The sequence below is a fragment of the Lethenteron reissneri genome, chromosome 5 (genome assembly GCF_015708825.2).
Source record: "Lethenteron reissneri isolate LAM-NWPU_2019-01 chromosome 5, ASM1570882v1, whole genome shotgun sequence".
Taxonomy (NCBI): Eukaryota; Metazoa; Chordata; class Hyperoartia; order Petromyzontiformes; family Petromyzontidae; genus Lethenteron; species Lethenteron reissneri.
The window spans coordinates 5,548,789-5,574,010 of record NC_083783.1 but is presented as its reverse complement, the minus strand read 5'-3'; the positions used below and the strand labels follow the sequence as shown (position 1 = coordinate 5,574,010).

At 48.9% G+C, this 25,222-nt stretch overlaps 1 protein-coding gene across 2 annotated transcripts in view; it reads right to left on the bottom strand.

Moving 5' to 3' along the window:
• Positions 1 to 8,912, bottom strand: part of GDAP2 (ganglioside induced differentiation associated protein 2) — an 81,075-nt gene extending 72,163 nt beyond the window's left edge. For both annotated transcript variants that reach the window (XM_061566772.1, XM_061566763.1), the window contains exons 1-3: positions 8,638 to 8,912; positions 7,285 to 7,373; positions 1,406 to 1,482 (exon numbers count right to left, since the gene is read on the bottom strand). In XM_061566772.1, the coding sequence (XP_061422756.1) occupies positions 1,406 to 1,482; positions 7,285 to 7,373; positions 8,638 to 8,894 (423 nt within the window). In that variant the 5' untranslated portion in view covers positions 8,895 to 8,912. The remainder of the gene's footprint in view (positions 1 to 1,405; positions 1,483 to 7,284; positions 7,374 to 8,637) is intronic.
• Between the last annotated feature and the right edge of the window lie 16,310 nt (positions 8,913 to 25,222).

Below are 25,222 nucleotides of genomic sequence, written 5' to 3'. Positions count from 1 at the left end.
TTTAAAATCAGATTTTTCACAGAGGCCATGAAAGTTGTTTCAGGATTTAATTTGTGTGCATTCCAGCTGTGTGTGCCACCATGCCCAGCACGATTCGACACATATGGAGTGAGCCTAAGAATCTATTCTTCCTTTTCCCTCTATTTCTCAATCTTTGTGTAGCCAATTATATCCCGATTGTGCTACCACGGTGTCATCTCACGGGATGAAGAATCGATTTCAAACGCTCATCGAGTAGAGCAAGCACAATGCAATAAGAACAGAAGTCATTTTGAAATCCCTTCAAGCTACCTCTCATCCGATCACTTTCCCACCTGCCCAGCCACATGGTAATGTTTGTTAGTGATCATTCTCCGAACTGGCAGTTAAAACTAATTTCTTTAGCGCTGCTTTTGTGTTTAGTTTGTTGACCTTCCCCCACACCTCCAATTAGCACGGTTGGCTACGTACGGTGCGAAAGAAGTTCTTATATACATGCATAAAAAGTGATGGGGTTTTTTTGTCCAGAGTGATTGGTGACTGGGCTGAGATCACCCACTCTATACGCTTGAGAACCCAGTTAAATCACGGGTGGCCGAAACTCGGATTCGAACCGAGCATCGAAGCTGTACCAGCACCGATGAATCGCTGTGCGTGCATTCTGCCTCCCGCCAGACGAGACGTACGCATGCACGTACGATGAACGTCTTTCGCACCGTGCTTAGAAAAACCGCGCTAATCGGAGGCTCTGACCTCTTCCATCCCCCTCGGCATAAAATCGGACAACCCTTGACAAAGCCCCTCAGCGGTGAACGGTTCGAAGCAGCGCACTGAATTACCACCCAAGAGCAATTAAGCCGCAGCCTCCCATTGAACCCATTCACTTAAGGGGACCCAGGATAAAAAAATATATATATTAAGCCACCGTTGTTTGGCATGGATTTCGTGCAGTTAAACATTCGCCGGCTGAGGCTCAAAATGTGAGTGCATTCGCTCTGCCCCCTTATGTCTGTCTGTAACCTGGAGGAGGGGGGGAGGGGTGGGTGAGCAGGCGTCACAGTAACTGTCGTGAAAATTACCAATATCAACCAAAGGCGAGTGCCAAGTAGCGTTGCTGTTGGGGGACTCGCACCACAGAAAACCGGCCTCATTCATGACAGTATCGCCAAATGCAGAAGACAATGCACAAAAAGGCCAACAACAGAGCGGTTCGACAATGCCGACCATGGCGCTGAAGTTATCACGTGTGACGTCACTCCACCGTGCGAATTAAAATCGAAACATCACCATCTGGAATTGAAATAACCCCGAGGGCGAACAGCATTCTACAAAGTCGGTTACGGAATCCACGCGTAGGAATTATTTTTATTCCCCCGTCGTTAATCTAAGATTATCCGGGGGAGGGGGATTTTTCTTCTTTCCGTACCTCGTCTTGATCCATCACGGCGAACACGATGGTGGATATGCTCTCTCCGTGGTTTTCCAAAAACCGGCGGACGGTTCCTGGTTAGAGCAGGGGGGTGGAGAGGAGGTGGGGGGGGGGGTGGCGTGACGATGAGACACAGGCACATACAGAGATTACGGATCCTGTCCCTAGCGCGAATGACCGATGGGTGGGGTCAAGGGGCAGGCAAAGCCACCACCTCCACCCGGCGATTGCGCACGCGACTAAAAAATGGGTTAACGGCATGGGCCCTGAAACTGCACGCTCGTGCCTCCACTCGGGGACGCTCGGAAACACACTCGAGGAATCTTCGTCCTGCATAAAAAGAGCGTTGTAAGGAAACAACGCTATGAGAGGAACGCCTGTACGCATTACTTATTTATTTTCGTGACCTGCTTAGCTTTTCTATAGATTTTTTTATAGAGTTTGTTGTTGTTGTAAATTGTTGACCCGCCCATCTGTCTCTTTTTTACAGAATGCTCGTGCAATCCAAAAGTAGTAGAATTTTCACTGTAATTATCCATTTAACCAATTATCATCTTATTCCAGCTTGAATCAGATACACAACTGCAACTTTCAAAACTGAATTCTACATCCAACTTTGGCAAATGCAAAAAAAATTACCCGCAAACGGCTCCAACGGAGGTGTAATAAAATAATAACACAATGTAAAAAAAACATTGCAAGTGCTTTTGGAAACCATGAACATTAAAGAATATTAATGTTGAACGAGCATCAATGACCCACGCACTCTCCGAGGGCCCCTACGGCTGGCTTGTCGCTTAAAACTTCACAGCAACGCACAGCGTCCAGCTATTCAAGTTGGCCATTTATCTGCCCATTTATTTACACAAAATGAAATTCCCAGACAGTGGTGTTTCTCACAACCGGCAAGACTCTACACGATGGAAGGAAAGAGAGAGAGGGGGGGATTCGGCAAAAGCGGCGCAAATCTGGCCGCGCGCTTGGGAGCATTTGGCCGCCGGTCAGAGCGGAAATCAGTTTCTTATCCAGCGGCCTGTCAGGGCCCCCCCCGCCCTCCATCCCGGGCCACATGGAGGTCGGCTCTGCACGAGGCGCGGGCCATCGCGTCGGGAACGTCGGGAGCAACAGTCGGCCACCATCCCGGAGACGACGAGCCAGCGGCGCTTTCACGGCGGACGCCGGAGAGGCGACGAGGCCCCCCCCCCCCCCCCCCCCCCCCCCCCCCCGAAGCGTGCGCGTCCGGGGACTCTGGCGCTCACACCGCAAGATCCAATTATCATCAAAGCCATTAAGCGCCGGAAGAATCTCCGCAGGCCACATTACTCACCTGCTCAGGAAACTATGAGCGAGCGCGGCAGAGCTTTAGCAGTTTGGGGGGGCGAGTTTTGGGGGCTGGGGGGAGGGCTTGTACGATTAATATAGGGGGGGATGCAGTTAGCCCCCCCCGTTATGATGACGGTGCCAAGTCGGCGGGTGCGTTCATTTCAACAGAATGCGTGCGTCGGGCCGTAGCGCCGCGCTGTTCTGAACGACGTACGTTAGCACGGTTGGCTACGTACGGCGCGAAAGAAGTTTCCCAAACACGCACACATATATCGGGCAGTAGTAAAGCAAACGGGCTTCGGCAGGAAGAGTGAAGGTCTGATGGCCAGTGGTCGAGACTAACGGCAGGACAGTGTTTACATTGCTTCGTGAAGAACTCCTCCATGTCTCACTGCCCAACCTTCATTGGTCACGTGATGCCAAAATCCGTCTGACTTTTGCACGCGACCTGGACTCAGCGTGGTTACCGAATTTGTACGTAACGTAAAACCGCAACGCTTAATCTTTACACGTACTAAATCTTGACTTAAAGCTTTCGTGACCGCAGGAATTCATATCCTTTGGGTCTTACCGAAAGACCCAAAGAATATTTACACGTACTCTTAGTACAAACAGCATCGCGGCTGTTAAAACTTACTCCACAGAAAACAGAACATACAGGGCCAGCGAGGATTTAAGAAAAAAGTCTTCACGCGCGGTAAAAGTAGATCGCTTCATAGGATATGTGTTTTATCTTCAAAATTATATGATCTCCATCGGGTAAATGCGCCTTGCGAAGAAAAAGTTCTTGTTCATTTACCACTGTTGTGAAAAGATGTACTAATGGCAGAGGTATGTAAGCTTGTGTAAATAAACATAAATAACCCGAGTAACTGCAGCTCCATCTCTCAATCGGAACCAGCCATCCGTCTCACTGAAACGTGCAAAATCACCGTAACTACGACCAAGGCTGTAAACAGTAAGTTAATCTGCTGGGACTTTTTATTTCATTACACTTTTGGCAGCAAACACGCTCGAGTGTGTAAGTCAATTTCCACTCGCATAACTCACACGCAAAAGTTGAGGAATTCCGACGACCGCGATTGAACATGCACACGCAAAAAAAATTAATGTTCCGATGGTTTCTGTTGGGACTGTTTATTGCATTACACCGGACACCTATAGTATCGAATTATATTTGAAGGTGCACGCTCCGTAAGTTGCTGCAGATGTGTCTGCCGAGCTGTCTGAAATAGTTATGTCGAAGAGAAACACGCAAGCGCGCGTGTTCTGAAAAAGTTTGGGTGGGCGGGAGGCACGGTGGATAGATGTTATCTGCCTCGCCTGGTATGCAGGAGGTCGGGGGTTCGATCCCGACCCCGATGCCTGCTGCTGTATATTTGGAGTTTGCATTTTCTCTCCATGGCCATGTGGATTTTGTCTCCTGGTACTCCAGTTTTTCCCTCCACATTCTGAATCAACGTCAAGCGTTCAGATTATTTTTCTGCTCTAAATTTCCAAGTGATAATCTCTTTGTGCAGGTCGCTTCCGAAAAAGAAGCTATTAGCTCAGTGGGCTTCATAAGGTGAGAAAAAAAAATAGATTTTTAATTGTATATTTTTTTAAAGGTGATTTACTTACCTTTGCTATACTTTGCACTCCTATCGTGCTTTTGTATTATTTATCGTTGTAACGTTCTGACCCGCCACTACTGGAACTATGGGCGAAAAAGAGCTTCATAGCTCATCGGATTCCCCCAGTATAAATAAATATTCTGATTCTGGATAGCAGCAGAGCCACTCGCTCACACTCGGCCCTCGGCGCACGCAGATTTGTCTGCGTTCTCCGTGTGCACGCTGCTGCCATTTGCAACGGTCAGCGCACTGGACCAGCGGATCCGGAATGTCGCCGGTTCGACTGCTCGGCGCGGCAGTTTAAACGAACGGGGGGACAAGTTTTTTTAAATCTCCCCCACCGCTCCCTCCCCGGCTCTCTTGCTTTGTGGCACCCACTCGGGTGGGGCAGAGAGTCCAAATGTCCCCCCTTCGTGAAGCCCCTGGGCACGCTGACCTCGGGTTTTTGCTTGCAGGGTTTCTGTTCCCCCCCTCCTCGCCCTGCCCCCTGTGCTGTGATCGGTGCAAAAGTACCGGGCTCGCGTTGAATCGAAATTTAATAAAAAAATTAAACATCTTCCCCACCGCCTCACCGTCCACCCAGAAGAATTACAAAACGGGTAAAACCACCCTTTAAACTGGTACAAAACTTTTATACAAGACACCTTTATACAAGGCATCATGTTTGCAATAACCACAACACAAGCAGTCAAAATGCAAACAAAAAGAAACAACTCTGATAATGATATGCACTGTCCTTGAAGTTGATTGGTCCACACCCGAGACAGCTTTTCTTAGAGCCTAGTCTCCATTGGTGTTGGACCAAAAGACACCAAAAGGCGTACAACTCAAAAACAGCGCACTATTGAGAGCTCGGGGTAAGCATTTACACTATTTTACACTATGAGACCTCATTTACCAGTGGCAAAATATGTATAAAGGTGTGTGTACCAGTTTAAAGGGTAAAAACCTACTACTATATTTTGCCACTGGTAAAGGAGGTCTCATAGGGTAACACCACAGTTCACCGATGGGGGAATTTGCATGTGTGGTGGGGTAAAGTGTGGGTACTTCAACCTCCTCCCAGATGTCAGGCCAGCGTGCAAAGCGAAGAACAAAAATACCCTCTGGACGGCCTCTCTACGAGAGAAGACATCTCCCGTGGTGGTCTCTCCGCCAGCGGTGGAGCGAACAAATAACTGCAGGGCTGCATCATTTACTTTACTCACGCCGGGCACGTCTGAGCATACAAATTAAATCCCCGTTCCATACGTACCCAGGGGATCGAGCGCCAAGCAACGTCAAGAGCCCTTACAGATCCTTTACAAACGATGTCTAACAACGGGGGCGCGTTTCCCTACGTTCCTATTGGGAATGTCGACGGCAAAAACAACAACAACGCCGCGTTAGTACGGATCACGGAGGGGATGAAAGATGTTTGATGTTTTTGTTGTTGATCCGGTAGAATCAAAGGATCTCTGTATTCTCTAAGCACGCCGTCTCTGGGGCCAGATGTTACGGCCCTTATTAAAAATGAGCACCTCGGCACGCGAGCAATATGCTTCGTGAGCCTAGATAGGCAGGTAGTTGTGAACAGGCAGGCGTTGTTTCACAGAATCATAAATCTGAATATTTATTTATAATGGAGGAATCCACAAATGTCCAGTCGGGGCAGGTAAAAACGCTACAACAACAAACAGTACAAAAACATGATAGTGGTACAAAGTACAAGCAAGGTAAACAAAACGAAACCATCCCCATCTACGTCTGCCCCTATAGACCGTGCGGAAGCTAACGAACCACGTGAAGCAGATTCAAGACCTGAGATCACGTGAGATAGAGTGGTAACTCAGACGCAGCTCCATGATATCCTTCGTGTCGTAAAGACACGGCGCCGATAGTGACATCGGGGATACAAGCAGTGGGGAGGGGGGGAGAAATTACGGAAAAAATGTTTCATAAGGCATTTCAAAAGCTGCTGTTGGAGCTCAGCGCGTCTGACAAGCCAATGTGGTGCGCTTATTCATATTCTCGGCAATGGCTTTAATGAAATTTATTTTACAAGGACGGGGAAAAAAAAACACACACAATCGCCAGCACCATTAGCGCCGCCGTCAGACGAACTCTTCTGCCTGCCCACAGGGCTCTCTACCCCGAAGATGATGAATGCAGAAATAGGCCCAAAGATGTTAGCTTGCCTTCACCGCCGTCGCCATCAATCGTGATTACAGCTACAGTTTGGCACGGTAATTTTTTTTGTAAAATACACGGTTGAGGTGTGGGTTCAAAAAACAATAAATCGTGGAATAAAATCACGAAATAAGGTGCAGCAGTGGCATTTCGGAGAGAAGCAATTAATAAATAAGGATATTTAGGGGGTACGTGGTTTGATTAGAATAAGCACGATATGTTACAGCCCCCCAGACATACACATGCATACGCACGATCACACATGTATAAACAATGAGCAGACACACACACGGACCAAGGACAGCTACACACGAATGCGCACACACACGTACACAAAGACAATGTGGACAGACATAAAGACAAAGATTCCCCCTATAGCTTTAACAGACTATTCGTGCAAGTGCTGTTAGCAAGCACCTATCAAGGCCGGCACGGCAGACGATGGGGTGGGTGGCCAGGCCCAAGCCTGGTCAGCTTTGTCTCCCAAGTGGTGATATTTACACACTGCACCAGGTGCTCATATAAGGCTGAGTCGACCTAGGGGATAACCAGGACCCGTTCAGATAACTGTAAGTGGCGTTGGCCGCGAGCGGGAAACGAACTCGGGTCGCCGGCTTCGTAGCACAGCGTGCTAACCATTCCACTACACACAGACACGCTCGCACACAGATAGAGGCAGACAGACACACGCGTATGCACACACAAACAGGCAAACATACCGCACTGACGCACACACACACACACAGACAGATAGGGACACGGCGGCCTTACTCAAGGCAATGTGTGCCGCGTCAGCTGCTGGGAAGCCTCTCCTGGGCGTATTGATGACACACAGCCCCACGGAATTCAGGCGATTCTCCCTGCAGCACACACAGAGATAAAGACAAAGGTCCTCTGAACAACCTATTCATGACCGCTGATAAAAGTGCGATTGGCGAGCACCTATGAAGGTCAACACAGCACACGAGAATTATACGTGGCCTCCTTTGTCTACCAAAGTGGCGATATTTACACGCCGCGCTAGCTACTCATTTAAGGCCGAGTCTACCTAGGAGAGCACCAGGTCTGGTTCAGATAATCGTCACTGGTGTTGGCCGTGAGCGGTAATCGAATTCGGGTCGCCGATTTCGTGGCACAGCGCACTAACCACTGTATTAGCGCTCAATACAGTCGCGCGCAGTCTCTCACACGCAACAACTGCCATTCGCCACGAAGTGGCGGTGACGTCACCACGACGCTTGTGCCAGGCTATGTGCACGTTGAGGCCACGTGAAGTGTCGAACGCCCGCTGGCAGGAGGTGACGGGACAGACCCAGGTGCCACGGGTCGACTGACTGAGGTGACTGGCTGGTGCCTCCTACTGTGCTAGCTTGCTGGGCTTTAGCCACCCGGCGCTCCGCTTGTTGTTGTGAGCGTCTCTCCTCTGCCCTCCGTTGTCGTTGGAGGGCGACTGTCTCCAACTGCCCAGTAGTGTCATTCACGAGCCTCCTCCACAGAAGCCGATCTTGACACCGCTGGTACCAGTCATCGGCAAGTCAACTCAGCTCCACATTCTCCTGTACCACCTCACTCCATCTCTTCTCTAGCCCGTGCCGCGCCCGTTTAGCCCCCTCCATCCGACCGAACAACAGTTGTGGAATGCGGTAGCTGGGCATGCAGCGTTGCCTGCCGGAGCTCACCGATGGGACTTTTGCTAGAATTCCCTACACCTCTGCTGTAGCAGACAGATAGAAAATATGGCATCTGTGCAGGTTCGCCCTTTCCTGAAACCGCATTGGGGCTCCGCAAGCCTCTCCTCAGCGTGCCTGGCAAGGCGATGTTGAATAATCCTTGCCAGAACCTTTCCCGGCACACTGAGGAGTGAGATGCCCCTGTAGTTGTTAGTCTTCTTAAAGAGGGGGACCACCAGGCGTCAGGAGCACCCCGAAACCGTAGAACCTCTGCAAAACCTGTCGCTCACGGATCACAGCGCCCGGTGATACGGACCGTACCTATCCAAGAGTAGTCCTGGCTAGGGGGTGGCCGACAGATCACGACACCCATTGGCGGCTCAGCGACGGCCGCTCATTGCGACGCTTTGGCTTCGCTTCTTCCCCTCTCGCCGTTGGTGTCGACCCGACTCACGTGGCGATGTGCAGCACGCGCTTGTAGCATCCGTGCAGCGAGGTCTCGGCCGCCGTGCGGTAGCGCGAGTTGTACCGCGGCCCCACCGTGTGCACGATGAAGCGTGCCGCCAGGCCGAAGGCTTTCGTCATCTTGGCCTCTCCGGTGCGGCAGCCTGCAAGCCCGGCCCGCCCGCGGAGAGACGCGGATATAGAGAGACACAGACAGACGCAGAGACAGAGAGAGAGAGACAGAAAGACGCAAACAAAGAGAGACATAGGGGAGAGACAGAAGGACAGAGACACAGAAGGACAGAGACGGAGACACAGACAGAGGGGCACACGTATGATTATTTCCAACTTCACGAGACGGAGGAGGTGGGTCAAAAAAACACATTCCTGCGGAGGGAGCTGGTAGGAACACGTTGGGTTGCTCGGTCAATGGCCAGGGTCAACGGCGGCGTGGTGTATTCCGCAAATATATACATTGAGGGCGGGCACAAGCCGGCGTGAGTAGGTTAAACGTTGAGTTTTATAAGGGCACCACGGGGTGACCAGCCCCTCCCCACCCAGGCCCACCCTCCCCACCCAGCCCCACCCAGCCCCACCCTCCACTCCCCACCCAGCCCCACCCTCCCCACCCAGCCCCACCCTCCCCACCCAGCCCCTCCCCACCCTCCCCTCCCAACCCAGCCCCTCCCTCCCCACCGAGCCCCTCCCTGCACGATGGACAGACACAATAATCCCCTATGAGCTGGTGTAACTAGGAGGTTCCTACCAGTATAAAACCCACAAGGCTTGTTGATACACTTGCAATGCTCCCTGGAATTCCGTGTTAAAATAAAGCCTCGCCGCTTCGGTGATCGCGAGCCCTCAGAAGTGTCTGCCAGAGTGAGCAAAATAGTTTATCGTGACAGTTCAATGTTAGTTTATTAAGGCTGTCTGCCACGTGCTAATTGATTGAATGTGACATTTCCGCCGCCGACTAAACCGCCCGGAACGATCCCAGAGTTTATGTTCGAGACAGCGATCGTCTCCTCTTACTTCCTATTATGTAATACTAGCTTTACTACCCGGCTTCGCCCGGGACTTGGATTCACCACGCCCGGCCGCCTTTGTCTCCCCAGTGGCGATGTTCACACACCACACCATTTACTCGTTTGAGGCTGAGTCGACCTAGGGGAGGCCCAGGAGCAGTTGAAATAATCGTCACCGGTGGTGGCCGTGAGCGGGAATCGAACTCGGGTCGCCGGGTTCGTAGCGCAGCGCACTAACCGCTACACTACAATGCGTTACGCTTCCACATGCGCGGGTCACGTGACAGATTTGACGTCACAGCTCACTTGCCGTGCAAAAAACATATGCATTATTGAGCTCCCTCCCTAAAAAACTAAAACAAGTGTATTTTTTTTTATTTTTGCATGATGTACAGTCTGGAAAGTACCCACATGGCAAATTTCCAGTTTGTTGAATGTCGGGAAGTACGCTAAACATTTTGAACAGACACACATAGTTTGCCTTGTATATATATGGAGATACAAAAAATAACTCGACAAGTTCATTAAAGGACCGTCCTTCATAACACATCAAGAAGGGGCCATTGGCCAATGAGACAGTTTTACAATTTAAGGTCACAGCGCTGTGTACACCGCAAGGCGGCACACAGGCACTGCTAGGCAAGCGGGAACAAGCGGATGGACTGCGGGGCATAACCGTGATGGCACGACGGCGTAGGGTTTTCACGGTCGTGATTGAACACAGAAGGAAGCGAGGGATTGTGGGTAGAGGACGGGGTAAGTCAGGTGGCGGGGGCTTGCACTTGGTGCCCGCCTCCAAAAGCCTGCTCTGCGCACGTTCCGTGGCCCTGGGGGAATATCCTAAAAAGAATTAATACGAAGAGACCTGTGGACGGCGGCGCTGATGAAGACAAAACTCAATGAAGAATGCCATTTCAAGAAACATGACCAATAGGCTTACAGTGATGACGTCACCTTCACTCTATTTAAGATCGAAACAGGAAGACTTGGAGACAATTCAGGCGAATTGCCTGATGAAGCTGGTTGTATGTAATCACCGGCGAAAAGTCTAACTCTAAATGTATATGTAGTGGGTTTACTATCCAACACACAGCTGTGCTGAAGTAGTAACGAATTGGCACGTTTTGTTTGCGTGAAAAACCTTACTAATTGGCTGTGTCAGGTGGTGGCGGATTTAACGACACCTTTATATTTTTACGCAAACTAACCCGAAAAAACCTTTATTATCAAAAATATATATACAACTTATTTTAAGGCAAGTGTTGTTGACGGGTCTTGATTTTCCTTGTTCCTTGTGCATCACTGGCAGCGTAGCATCACCAAACAACTTGTTGAATGGTGTAGTGAAAACGTCGCTTGTGCAGACAGCCGATGTGCGCACAGAATAAAGTTTTAAATCGGCGTGCATCACCTGTCATGACATACAAATTAAAAACACGGGACCCAACAAATCGAAATGGAACAAAAAAACTAAAAAGTACCCCAAGACGCATGGAGATAAAAACATGCTTGGCATTACAGCGAGCGACTGCAAGAGGATGAAGCGACGACGCGCTGGTCGCAGATACCACACGGAACTCGTAATTTGTGTTCCAGGTCAGATCTTGCGGGTACCATGTCAACTGGACCTGTGCACACCCTCCGTCGCCAGCCTGAGACGGCCAAAAACAAAATCAAGTTGTCACCTGGACGAATGTGGCAATTTATTTTGTCTTTGAGGAAGCCGGTTATTTTCAAAAACCAAGCAAAACAATTACAATTGCTTTTCAACACACCGCTTGATTTGTTTGGCTGTGTCAGGGGCATAGTTCTCATTGACATCTCCTGCAGGCTCTAAACCAATCAAATAAACCTGAATTATAATATTGGCTCTGGAAGCCTCAGTATGAAATGACACGCGCTGCTAGCAATGGCGTGACACCCGTGATAGTAGCAATATAATATCAAACTTGTTACACGCCGCAAAGTATTCGCTCAACTCCTCTTGACGCGTATGGTTTGGTGTCCTTTCCCCGCACCTCCGATGAGCAAGGTTGTATACGTACGGTGCGAAAGAGGTTCAACATATCTTCTTGGTTCTTTCGGTAAAGTAACGTAGAATGGAAACAATACAAATAATAAAATAAAACATAATAAAATAATATAATATAATAAAATAATAAAATAATATTATAATATTAAACAATAAAATTAAATACTATAATATAATAAAATATTATTTTTATTGTTTCCCTTCTACGTGACTTTACCGAAAGAACCAAGAAGATGAATCCCTGAAGTCACGAAAGCTTTAAATCTAGGTTCAACATACGTACAGAACAACGAAAAGAGGCGTGAGGAACCACAAAGCAGGAAGGCAGCACATCCCCTCCCGTAAGCTCTGCGGCTCTCTATATATTAAGGTGTTTCGGCCAAGTATTGAGTGTTTGCATGCAGGAGGAAACCGGAGCACCCACTGAAAATCCATGCGTGCAAGGAGGCAACACTCAATCCTTGTACAGATGGCACAGGTGGCGTGCACATTTTTGCCGCACCGCCTTCTCCTGGTGATCCAGGGTACGGCTCCTCCTCAAGATCCACGGGAAGAAAGTTTCTGTGTGTGAGCCACCAAAATACTAGTTTTATTTTACCAGGTAAGGCCCCTTCAGATATAGCTCTTCAGAAGCCACCTGGCCACAAATGAGCGCCCAACGAAGTGGCTTATCCCGTGGAAATTTATAGCAGCCAAACACTCTAGACACATGACGTTGAATCTGAATGTGGAGCAAAAAACCAGAGGAACCGGAGAAAACAACGACACGACCACGGGGGAGAACATGCAAACTCCAAATATGGGTCAGGATCGAACCCCCAATCTCCTGTATACCAGGCGAGCTAGTTAACACCTCGCCACCGTGGCGCCCCTAACCCTTGCAGTTGCCGCCACAGTGATGGATTACAGGCCCCGTCCGTAGCAGCCGCGAGTTTTAAACACGCGACATTTTAAACGTACGGCATCGAACGCACGTATCGGGCATAACAAGCAGCCAGAGGGCATGACAACTGGACAAACACGCCCATTGGGGGGGGGGGGGGGGGGTAATGAGCAAAATAGCCGAAACTGAGATCGCGTGCATGCGTGAGCGAGAGGGATCGAGACGGCACGGAACCACGAGCGGTGGGTGAACACGCGGGCGAGCGTGTTAGCCAGCGGAGCGGCTCCGGTGATGTTGTTGCCCGGTGCCTTGGCAGTGAGGGAGTGGGTGGGGGGGGGGCACGGTGTTCAGCCAGCGTGGTGAAGGGGGTGGTGGGGGCGTGCTGTTTAACCGGCTATGCTCGTAATGACCAAGGTTTTGTCGTCAGGCTGGCGCTACTTAGACTCAGGAACCGATGCAAAAATCACTGTGGTTTTGTGGGAATGTATTTCTCTTATTTTGCGTGTTTATTATTACAATTTGTAAATAATTATCTTTAATTTAATGCACAAATGGTGAATTATTTATACTGTTCAGAGAGAATAATGCATTCATACAAATGTTCCACTTCAACCATTCATCTCTCTCTCTATGCATATTTTATCCAGAGCTGCTTTTTTCAACCAATTTTAGTTAAATTGTGCTGTCTGCATTACATCAACAACGGATGTGGCCAGTCCCAACCCCTTGAAGATAGGTGCATCAACCCACGTTAAAGAACAGCCCACAGAAGCATATATCACAGAACTACCCACTGTTATTATTGTTATAAGCTTGCTTATCCCAGGGAAAGCGTCGCCAAGGCTCTGGACTCTCTTTAGGAGGGTTCCTGCTAAGTTTTCGCAGTAGGTGGCGATGATCGCGATGTTATATCCACATTGGGCCAACTGCTGTGTCATTTTGCAAGTTCGGACCGCGACGCCGACACAAAAGGGAGCCCTCTCTCTTCACTCTTGCGAATGACGCCACGGGATCTTTGAACGTCCACTCTAAAGCAGATCGCAGCGTATTTTAAGGGCAAAAAAAAAAAAGGCGGAGCAGCCGCTGGTTTCAAAACCACGAAGCCTCTGCAACAACGTCCGTGCAGTGGCTAGCCGAGCTGCATGGGCATCGAACATAGGCATTGCAAGGTCGCACTCATGACACACAAAGTGCTTCCCACAAATGAACCACGATACCTTGCTGATCTCGTCAGGGAGCATCAATCATCATCAAGCGAACTCCAGTTATCCTCGCAGCAGCTTTTGGCTAACCGTCGAACAAACGCGGTCAACTGCATCGCACGCTGTCAGATGCTTTTGCAGCCATCTGGAACGCTCTTCCTTCCGACATTAGGAAGCCACTGGAGCTATGCACTTTTATAGAAAGATTGAAAATATATTTCTTTAGAACTGCTTGTTTGTGTTTATTTAGTTATCCTTTCCCCGTACCTCCGATGAGCACAGTTGGCAACATACGGTGCGAAACAAGTTCAACATACACACGACATACATACACTACAAACGGCGAGCACGCAACCGCCGAGCCGCGTCACCGCTGACGCACGGCCATGTGATTGTCGCAGCAAGCATTGAATAAAAATAAATCCCCTTTTACCGAATTACATTCCACTCGTGTGGTCGGTGTCGCGTCATGAGATGAACATGTTGAACGTCTGCAACCATGCAGCTCGCAGTGCACCACCCTGCTTCCGAGAACAGCCCGAATGTTTTTTTTCACTCTTAACGCCACACTGCTATTGACGAATGGAGTTTCATGTCACGTTTGCCCCATTCCTCCCAATGCTATAGCAGAGACACTTCTAACAACAACAAAAATCGCACGCGCGCAAGGGTCCCGAGATCCAGCGCGGCCTTCGTCAAGGGTTAAAAAGAGGGCGTTCATTACTATTATCATCGCGCGGATCGCCGGCTTCGGTTTCACAAAGTGGCGTAATCCGCCGCTAAACCCCCGCGCAGTGTGACATTTACAGTGGCCCGATTCGGCGCGCGCGGATGTGCAAAGTCGCCACTCCTCGTTTTTCCGAAAACTCTTCAGCCCCGATTGCTCACCAACCCCCAGTGCCCCCCCCACCCACCCACCAACATACACGGGCCCGAGAGACGGCGAGAAGGCTGGTAAACAAGCGACAGGTGGCAGCGGAAATGGCTTTACTAGGAGGGAGGGAGGGTGAAAGTAGGGAGGGAGGGAGGATGGCACAGGTGGTGCAATGTTGCATCGATTAATCGGTGGATTTAATCGGAAAGCCTACGTGTTAAATTAAATCAGTCTAACTCAACACGTAGGTTTTCGCAGCCACCGATATTTTGACGATGCACCGTTAATTGTTTTGGGTTTGGCCACTAAGACGACCTGGCCAAAATTCTGACTTTTTTTTTTCCCGAAATCTTGAGCCGATGATGTTTGACGTAGTTTCCCACGTGTCAAATCGTTAACTTAGGTTTACGAGAAATGTTCTTCATGGCACAGTACCCACCTGCCTGCGCACCGCGTGACAATTCCATTTGATTGGCTGCGTCGAGTGATGGAGGGTCCTGATGACGCACATTTTTGCCAGATCATTACGCGGCCTCACCAATAACTCAATCACAAATTCGATCGGTCTATGAACCTAATCACGGAGATTAGACTTGTGTCAGCGACTCGCTGCACAAATTTTTGCCCGATAACATCTGAATTATATTTCCTATTAGGAGGTACATGATTGCAATTACATGGAGTTTCAAATTTGTTTAACAAGGTGAAAATCCAGGAGACCAGGAGAGTCTCAATTGCGAGAGCGACCTGGGACATTAGTCTGGCAGTAGGGGGAGCAACAACTGCTAGGTTATCATCCCAAACGAGTAATTTGCAGGCAAATTTCGAATTTGGCAAATTTGGACCATGACACGGGCACACAATGGTTTACCCTTGCGAATTACGTCCAGGGGATCATTTGGGGAATACAGCGCCGAGTATTATTTTGTGGTTATCACACCTGCAACAACAATCAGCCATAATAAAGGGTTTTTTTTGGGTTAGATTGCGTCAATATGAATGTGTCGTTAAGCCCGCCACCACCCGACACGGCCAATTAGTAAGGTTACATCACGTAAACAGAACGTGCCAATTTGTTACTAGTACAGCACACCGGTGTGTTGGAGAGTAAATCCACAAACATTTACAATCCGAGTACGACGTTTCGCCGGTAATTACAACTGGCTTCATCGGGCGACAGCCAGATTAATATAATGGATGTCAATGGTCGCGAGAGCCTACGTGATAACAAGCAACAATCAGGGCGACCGCTGGAGTCGAACCCTAAACCTTTGTGTGACACAGCGACGGACGCAGCGCTACCGCTAGGCCCTCGCAGCCCCAACGACATCGCTGGTGCTCGACGGACTGTCCTGCTCGTGGTGGATAACAACACAGCGTCACGTAAACAGCCCCGTGTGGCTCGACATGAACGCCGTTGAATCGGTGCCCACGACATACGCGTGTACGTACGCTGACCTACTTTCGTGCCTAACGTCGCCGAGTGTGCTGATCGGAGGTGCGGGGGGAGGACAACGAACTATACACATAAAGGCAAATCAGAAACGGGAACACTGGCTAAGAAAAAGAAACCAACGCTGAAAAGTAGCCATAGAAGCACAGAGAGAGAGAGAGAGACAGGCACATGCTTGTAATTACTCTGGCCGACTGGAAGAGGAACACACGGATTGGAAAACATACGCAAGTTAGATATACCATGCTGACTGTTAACCCTTTCCCATTCCAATAACATACGTGCACAACATCAGTTTTTTTTCCGACTCCTTTCCAATGATGTGCACGTACGTCAGAAAATCACTTCATGGGTACGACTTCAGGCAAGAGGGCGTGTGGCACACCTTTGGCGCCAGCTATCATAGAGTGTGATCGTGTCACTGCAATTCTCTGCGGTAAGAAACGTCCTTAAAAACAATGGCGCTACGCCTCTCGAAACAAATTAACGGTGAGCCGGTCGCGCGTTCCGAGATTGAGCAGTGAACAGGACACCGCTACCCTGCAACTCAGAGACGTCTAAAACGGGGAAAGGGTTAAGTTGGTTCTTGGGCAGGATGTGTTGCTGGAAAGGAAGATGGCCGGCGGTCGAGACTAACTACAGATTGGCAGCCAAGGGAGGCAACGTGCCCGAGAATACGTCCACCACGAAGCTGGAGGGTTGTAATCGGCTCGTGTGCGGCAGCAAGATGGCTTGCTGCATCGCGGCACCGTGAGGGATGGTGACGACTTGCGGAGGCCTTCATCTAGCAGTGGACCGATCATGGCTGATGCTGATGATGACGATAACGCACGAAAATTATTGCTTGCTAATGCAATCGCATCTATATGCTACGATATGCCTACACTCAACCATCTGGGGCGCACACACACTGGACCACAAGAATACTCCCAACTGTGTATCCAGGGAGGGGTGGTATTTTGGCACTTGCACTCGGCACGACCGCCGCTCAAGCGGCCTCGGAACGAGCACGGCAAGCGCATGGCAGCAGCAGGCCGATCCGATGACCGTCCTCCAAGTTCCCAGTGCAGCCAGGTGCGGATAATGCAATTAGCGGCGAGTTCGCGGGTGCTGGACCCGCGTTCGGTGATTAATACCTCCGCGGGCCAAAACTTGGCAAGGACGAGCTTGGAGAAGCCTCGTATCAGATTGGAGCGCAGGAACTGTGTGGAGGCTCGTGGCTCTATCCTCCGGGTATCGTGTGTAAAAACACAACGGGAGAGGAGAAATTGCGGGGGGGGTAACCGCAACGCTACATCGGCCAAGCCACTCATTTTATTGTTTCATTATGGAAGCGGATAGAGTTTTGTGGGCCAACTTGCTCGTTGCCCTGGCCTGTGTTGCAAGTGATCATTCATCTGATAAAGCACTCCTACACAGAGAGGCAGTGGCAGCTGGAGCATTATCATCCAAAATCATACAAAATGCTAACGCGAAGCAAAACGTCCCGACACATTGACGTGAAAACATTTAGCTTCCATGGACAAATGGAAGTCTGCTTTAGAACACCAATGATGATTAGCGGTCACCAACAGCAGGTGCCCAGAGCCAGCACTGCCGAGAGAGATCCGGTTTACAGTCCAAATAGCCAGCCAGCTGCGATTAAACCGGTCCTCAGGGTTTTAATAGTCTCAGCTCGATGACCAATGACTAAACAAAAAAAACCTACCACGTTGAATTTGGTTTCGTTTGAAATTCTCATAGCACTGTGTGGATAAGTACGCCCCCTACCGTGTAAAGGATGAAACGGCCATTTGACGATTTTTTTTACAGAGAAGTGCCGTGGAAAGATTATTGCCCAGCTGAACCCTGATCTGCGAGGCTGACAAAGACACCGTTAGGACAATCGGAATCGGGGAAAAGAGGACTAAAAGTGATACTTTTTGTATAAATAAAAACAAGGCTCGTGCTTTATGGTTAATTGCGAGGAAACGAACTGTTTTCACTACGTGCCAGGCACCGAAACGTGTTAACAACGTTAAAGTAGCACCTCTAATTGGCGGCATGAATTCACAACACACAGTGCCTCCCTTTCACCAGCGTCTCCCGTTGAACGGTTGACGATGATTCAGTTAACACTAATTGCACTTGCGACGTTTGATGGCCGTTGTATTCAATTACCGTCGCAATTGCAGTTGTGCGCGGGCATGATAACGTGAAATTATATTTCGCCTGATTTCATTGTCTCACGTTAAATGCGGCCGCCCCCATCCCCACCGCCACCCACCGCTGTTCGCCGCACGGCGCACTTCGCGCTTTAAGACCAAATGGTCTGTTTAAAATTCCAGCGATGCTTTATTTAATTTAACGCCATCAGCTAACCCCTTAAGCAAGTTGGAAACCGGCGCGTCAGTGAAGATAAACAGCTCTCAATGGTTTTTATCTTGCTCGGGAGCGTGGCGAACTCGGTTAATCCCACTCCGAATACCCGACAACGTGGAAGCTTGCTCCCGCTGACCATCAAACCGGGGTAAATCTGGAAAGTGCCGCTACTTACGCAGTAAATGACGCAAAACACACAGGTTGCATTTTACACCTGATGATGTGTATGCCTCCCCCACACACCGCACCACCACCTCTCAACCTCCCCGTTTCCACACAAAAATCGTTGGGTATCCATGCCACCCAGGGTATCGGATGGGAGGGGCAGAACATGGCACACAACTCGTGCTGCCACATTTCCTTCCTAGCAGGTGGGCCCTCCCATCTCCGTGGTGGAACACACAAGCAGTGGCTGTAATTTCTCGTGAGGCCAGCTGACCCTAATGTAAATGGAAGAAAATGTCCTCGACTTTTCCCCACCCTCTCTGGCCTTTGAATGAGCCGTACAAACACCATTAAGCCGGTCTAGCCATCGCACGAAGCAGAATCCCATCTCTTTGCTATTTCCGACAGAAGAGATGGTGAAGGTGCAGCCTGGCAATTACTTGAAAAACGCCAATGCTAGTAGAAGGGCATCCAGTAGATGAGTGGTTCTTAACCTTTACTGCAGCCTTGCACCCCCCTTTGATTCTCAATCGTTAAAACATTTCTAATGCTAACAAACACATTGGTTTGATGAAACGTAGTTGGAATACATGCCGTGCTTAATTTGTGCTTCGATGATTTACACCTCTTACCAAAAATCTTGCCATGTCTCTCGCACCCCCAGAAAGGGCATCTCGCACTCCCGGGGGGTGCTTGCACCCCAGGTTAAGAACCACTAGTTTTCTCGAGGAAGCTCTAGGGAACCTCTCGAAAAATGTATTTGGCCCACTCTTGCACACTGGCCAGACCGTCCTGAAAGTGGTGGGAGGACTCACACTTTACCCCACCGCACACGCGACCTGCCGACCGACTGTGGTGTAGCTACTTATACCGCACGATGCGTCAAGTCGGCGGGGAATTTTTTTTACGAAACTTGCCCATTCAAAATATCAAATATGTGATGGGCGACATTTCGGGACGTGGCCTTTCTTCATCTCTCTACTTTCAAAGGTAATTGCCCAAAACGGTCGATTATTAAATATCCCCCTCCCCCCATACTAGTTCGCTCTAAGCGAGAATACGGTTAAGACTGAAGGAATGCATCGGTTTGTTGATTAAAAATAAATTTAAATGCTTACGAAGCATACTACCAGCATACATTTCCAATTTGGTGGATCATTGAATGTATCGCATGCCTACAAATGAAGCACGAAAATAAAATGTGTTGCTTTTGGGTTAGACCGTGTCGAAATAACGTAACAATTTTTTTACGAGAACCCTCCACCACAAACGCGGCATTTCCTTGTTAGTCGTGAGTTTGCTATCCACGATGTCGACTATACGCGAATCACAACGGGAACTCTACACGATTGCATCGAGAGAGAAAGGGAGAGAGAAAGTGATGAGAGGGTGTTGAGATAAAGCGATGAAAGATACAATGATGGGATGTAAAGTGATACTTTAATATTAATGTCCTTAGTTTATTATAACCTATTTTAATGTTTTTTGCGCTGTTATTAAAAATGTAACGTATTTAATAGCTTATTTATGAATTTAAGGTCACTCATTTTCGTAGGCCAAATTATCCGCGAATTTGCTATTCACGATAATCTCCGGAACGTATCCGTCGCGAACAACGAGGGAATACTGTATGCAAATCCATTTGGCTTCATCAGCTAAATGGAGGAACGTTTCACCGGCAATTACATCCAATGTAATTTGTTCGATGTAACAGTGGAGAGATGTTATCTGCGTCGCCTGGTATGCAGGAGATCGTGGGTTCGATCCCGACCCTGATGCCTGTAATCTGGAGTTTGCAGTTCTCCAGTGGTGGTGTGGATTTTTCTCTGGGTCCTCGGGTTTTATTCCTTCACATTTAGAATCATACGCTTAAGAATAGTTGGCTGCTATACATTTTCACAGGAAAGCCCCTTTCGTTGAGCTATGATTTGTGGCCAGGTCGCTTCTGAAAAATAGCTGTTTAGCTCAGTGGGCCCTACCTGGTAAAATAAAAATGTGTTTAGTTTTAGTTCATTTAATTTTTTCTTAGTTTTGAACAATTCTCCGGTTTACTGAAAAAACAAATCAAGTTGTGCATTTTATTTGATTGGCTTTTGGTTGGGTGTGGAGGGCTGTCGTAAAAAACAAATGGACATTATGCCTGCACGGCGATCTGACCAACAAAGAAACCGATTATGAATCAAGACATTGAATGCGAAAGCTTACGTGTAAAACAGGTAGCACCTAAAACCATACAAACGTGTCAAAACAAACTAAAAAACAAGAGAGATTTTCGGGTGTCTGAAATTCATCTGGGGCACCGGCTAATGATCCAAACCCAAATGATCCACACCCTAACAATCCAGACCCTAACGATCACAAACCAAACAATCCTGAACCAAAACTACGTAGACCCCAATGAAACAAACCCTAACGGTTCTAACCATAACGATCCTGAATCCTAACGACCCACACCGTAACGATGCAGACCCGAAACGATCAGGAACCCAAACAATCCTGAACCAAAACGATCCAAACCCTAAGGACACAGACCCTGGATGATCCAGACCCCACGGTTCAACCCCCGGGTACGAGATTCTCGGCATGGAAAAAAAAACCCACACGCCCCGGTTCCCTTCCGAAGTCCGCACACGGCACTGTGTGTGACGGCTTGGCAATACTTTGTGGGAATTGAAACATGGCAAGCTATATAATAATAACAATAATGATAAATAGATCGCACGTGTTCTGAGACGGCCCGTCAAAAGAGGGACGTCCAAAAGTGAGACGATTCGAGGGTTTGCTTGGAACATGGAAGATTAAATGGGGAAACGTTTGACACGTTGGACAAGAGCCTTTGGCTGTACGCAGAGCACAACACCATCTGGGAGGAGATAATCGTCGCTCGACAGGAGGAGGAGCAGCAGCAGACAAACCCTGGCTGGTTCGCAGCGCACGCTGGAGAGAAAAAGTACTTTAGTTGGGCGCGTGCCGCGTGCCGCGTTTTACCAAAGTGTAAAGATGTGAGAGGCGTGCGAGAACTGTGGTGCACGGCCAGATGTCTGCGGAGTTAATCAGTGTCAACGTTTTTGTTTAGAAAGAGGGAGTGTAAAAGATGGAAGAAGTTGTTTTTTTTACGCAGCTAGAAACATGTGCACACTCAACACTGGCCAGCGTGTTATATTTTCCAGATAGAAACACGCACTCTTCTGGCAGCGTGTCGTTAACATTAGCCCGAGCTTAACCCCCATCGCTGCGGGCAACAAGGGATAATGACGATCAGCACTATTCAACTCCACGGTGCGGCCAGATGATTTACATAGACACACTGACATTACTAGGGATGCTGTGAAGGTGTAATAATGGTCAGCGCACTGGGTCCACAATCCAGAGGTCGCCAGTTCGATTCCATCTCCTGGCGCGGCTGTAACAATGAGCAAGTTATACAAGGGCCATAGGTGTGTGCGTCGCGTTTGTAATGCGTGTTGTTCGACCCATTGTCAGACGTTCCACTAGAAATGCTGGGGAGCTTCTTCAGGAACTGAACGGTTGTTAACAAAGGTAGAATATGAGCTGCTCTTTCAGTTCCTCTCCGGGCACGTGGAGCAAAACGTCGGAAAAACAGGCGGTACAAACTGAAAAGGCATCAGAGAGCTCTTTCCCCTACCCACTCTATCTACCCAGCAACATGATTGTACCACAGTGAGATGATAGGCAGGTCACGCGCAGTGGGGTAAAGTGTGGGTACTGCAACCTCTTCCTAGACATCTGTCCAGCGTGGAAGAGCAGGCCAAAATTCCATACCGAGGCCTTCTCTATCGGAGCCCCCTCTAGTGGAGGTCCTTCTGCCAGCAGTGGCGTTAGCAAGAAATTGCAGGGCTGCTCTTTGGCCTTGCCACTCTCGCTGGCTGCATGAACCTTTGGGCCCAATGCCAGCTCTACCAAAGCTTCACATTTGGGAGACAGGCTCCCGACTTCTTACGTGCACAACCGCACAAATCACCACATAAACAAACACACACGACTTGAAGCACTGGCAGTCCACGAGACTGTTACCTCCATCAACACCACAGAGCCAAGTATTTACATGCAAGGTGCCTTAACGGCGGGGCCGAGCGTGTGACTGATACCCGCATATTTTTAAAAGTCCCCAGCCAATTGGGGCGCCGCGTGGCCGCGGGGCTGCATGTAATGCGGTCCCCATCTCATCAGATCTCTGAAGCCAAGCGGGATGGAGCCTAAACCGTGCATGGATGGGCGACCGTACTGCACCGGCAGGTCGTTAAAAGGCTGTAGGCCACAACGCTGCGTACAAGGCAGAGGTCAAGTGCAGAAAATTACATCGTTGTGCTGTACTGCTGACCGACCAGGCTCTCAATGGGTTCGCCCCACAATATTTGCAGGAACTGATCGGTGTTGACTCTTCAACGATGTCCACGAGATCCTAGGATCACCTTCTGCTAAGGACTCCGAGGTCAAGGCTCTGTTCCAGGGCTGATGGGAGCTATTGCCACTGCCCAGCTCCATGAGCATGGAACAACACTTTGCCTTTGGCAATAAGACAGAGTTGTTAGAGCTATTTAAGCCTTGCAAACTTACCTCCTTTAAAGTGACATTTACTCCTAGTTCTAGTTCTGGCCATTCACCCTGGTCCTGTTTATTTTCCACGGATGAAACACGCCTCACCAATGTAAATCACTATTATTATCATCATGCGCCCCAGCAGCTATGCCTCCCACGTTCACAAACGTGCGCCGGCCAACGTGCCCAAGTGCGATCAGACAACTCCCACGGCTGACGTGGCATGGGGTAAGGATTGTCAGGCTTGTCATGCATACTCTACGGTTCTTTCGGTAACGTCACGTAGGTGAAAATATAAATAACTAAATTAAATCACGACGTTTTGGAGGCAACGCAAGCTTCCGTCATCAGGTGCTGTGGTTGTCCCAACTGATGACGGAAGCTTGTGTTGCCTCCGAAACGTCGTGATTTAATTTAGTTATTTTTCTTTTTTTCTTTCACCTACGTGACTTTACCGAAAGAACCAGAGTATGGATCCCTGCAGTCACGAAAACTTCAAATCTGGACTTGTCATGCAGCAGTGGATTGAGAAATCGCCAGAAGTCATGTTCTGCGAAGCGCGTACGACGTACTAAAACGTGGAGAAGTTCAAAATACATACGTACATTCGCAAATCGTCGAACGGGGTTGGGGGGAAGAGTGTGAATGGTCCCACCCCGATGTTGGCGAATGCAACGTTGGAAGGAAATGCTGCATGGGGCGATGAAGATCAATACAAACGGGGTCGGGTAAAAACAAGAACAACAACAAAAAGAGAGAACGATCGATTCTGGAGTTGAATCGCAGAGGGGTTAGGGTGCGAGCGGCGACAACGTTTGACGTATTCAACGTGCGGTTTCGCACTTTCTTAATCACTGGGTGAGAGACTGGCGTTTGGTGACACCTCGGATGAATTTGTAAGTTTACTATTGGAATCCTTGTTCACCTAGCAAAGCCTCGCTGAGTCTCAAGACTCGCTTTCAGGAGGGTCCTGCCAGGTTTGTGTCGCAGTAGGGGTTGACCAATGTTGCTGCTGTGTGCAATTCCAAACGAGTAACTTGCAAGGTCATTTGTTTCTGCGCAGGGTATGCTTGGCCGATTCCAGTCGCATTGAACGCTGTCGGTTAACTACCCGAGTAAAAATGCAGAATGCGGAAGATACCAATGCAGAACACGTGGGGGGTGGGGGTGCAGGAACGAACTAACTCCATGTACAAGGCGCCCGAGTCGCGAATCGAACCCGGGTGGGCGACTTTCTGCGAGACAAGCGTGACCACTGCGCCACCCTGCCGCCCAGAGGCGGTACTGCAAGTGACTCGTATTCCACGTCGCCTTTACAAGGTGAATAGGCGGCACAGGTGAACCGTTTGCATGTCATCGATTTTGCAGGCCACGTTGCTGAAAACACACAAACAAGACAAAAGATCCTCCGTATAATTCTAGATTTGAAGCTTTCGTGACTGCAATGATTCATATGCTTAGGTTTTTTCGGTAAACTCACGTAGGTAAAAAACATTAAAAAGTAAAATAAAATAAAAATCACGTTTCGGAGGCAACACAAGCTTCCGTCTTCAGGTGGTACCGTCACAGAAGCTACCACTCCATTATATAAACGGAGTGGTAGCTTCTGCAATCTCTCATTTACTTGATACAGCTGTCGTGGCTGTGACGGTACCACCTGAAGACAGAAGCTTGTGTTGCCTCCGAAACGTCGTGATTTTTATTTTATTTACTTTTTAATGTTTTTTACCTACGTAACTTTACCGAAAAAACCTAAGAATATGACTCCTCCGTATAGCCATGAACAGACTGTTGGGGCAAGTGCTGTTAAGCGAGCACCGATTAAGGCCGGCACGACACACAAAGGGGTGAGGGGGGTGGCCAACACCATGCCTGACCACCTTTGTCTCCCTAGTGGCGATGTTTACACACACGTTTCAAATATTTTATAAAAACGGCTGCATGAAAAATAAATCGTTGATACTATTTCAAGTATGCGTGTTCTATTTAGCCGTAATTCCACATTTTGATGGAAACATTGGTTGTGGTCATTGCATGATT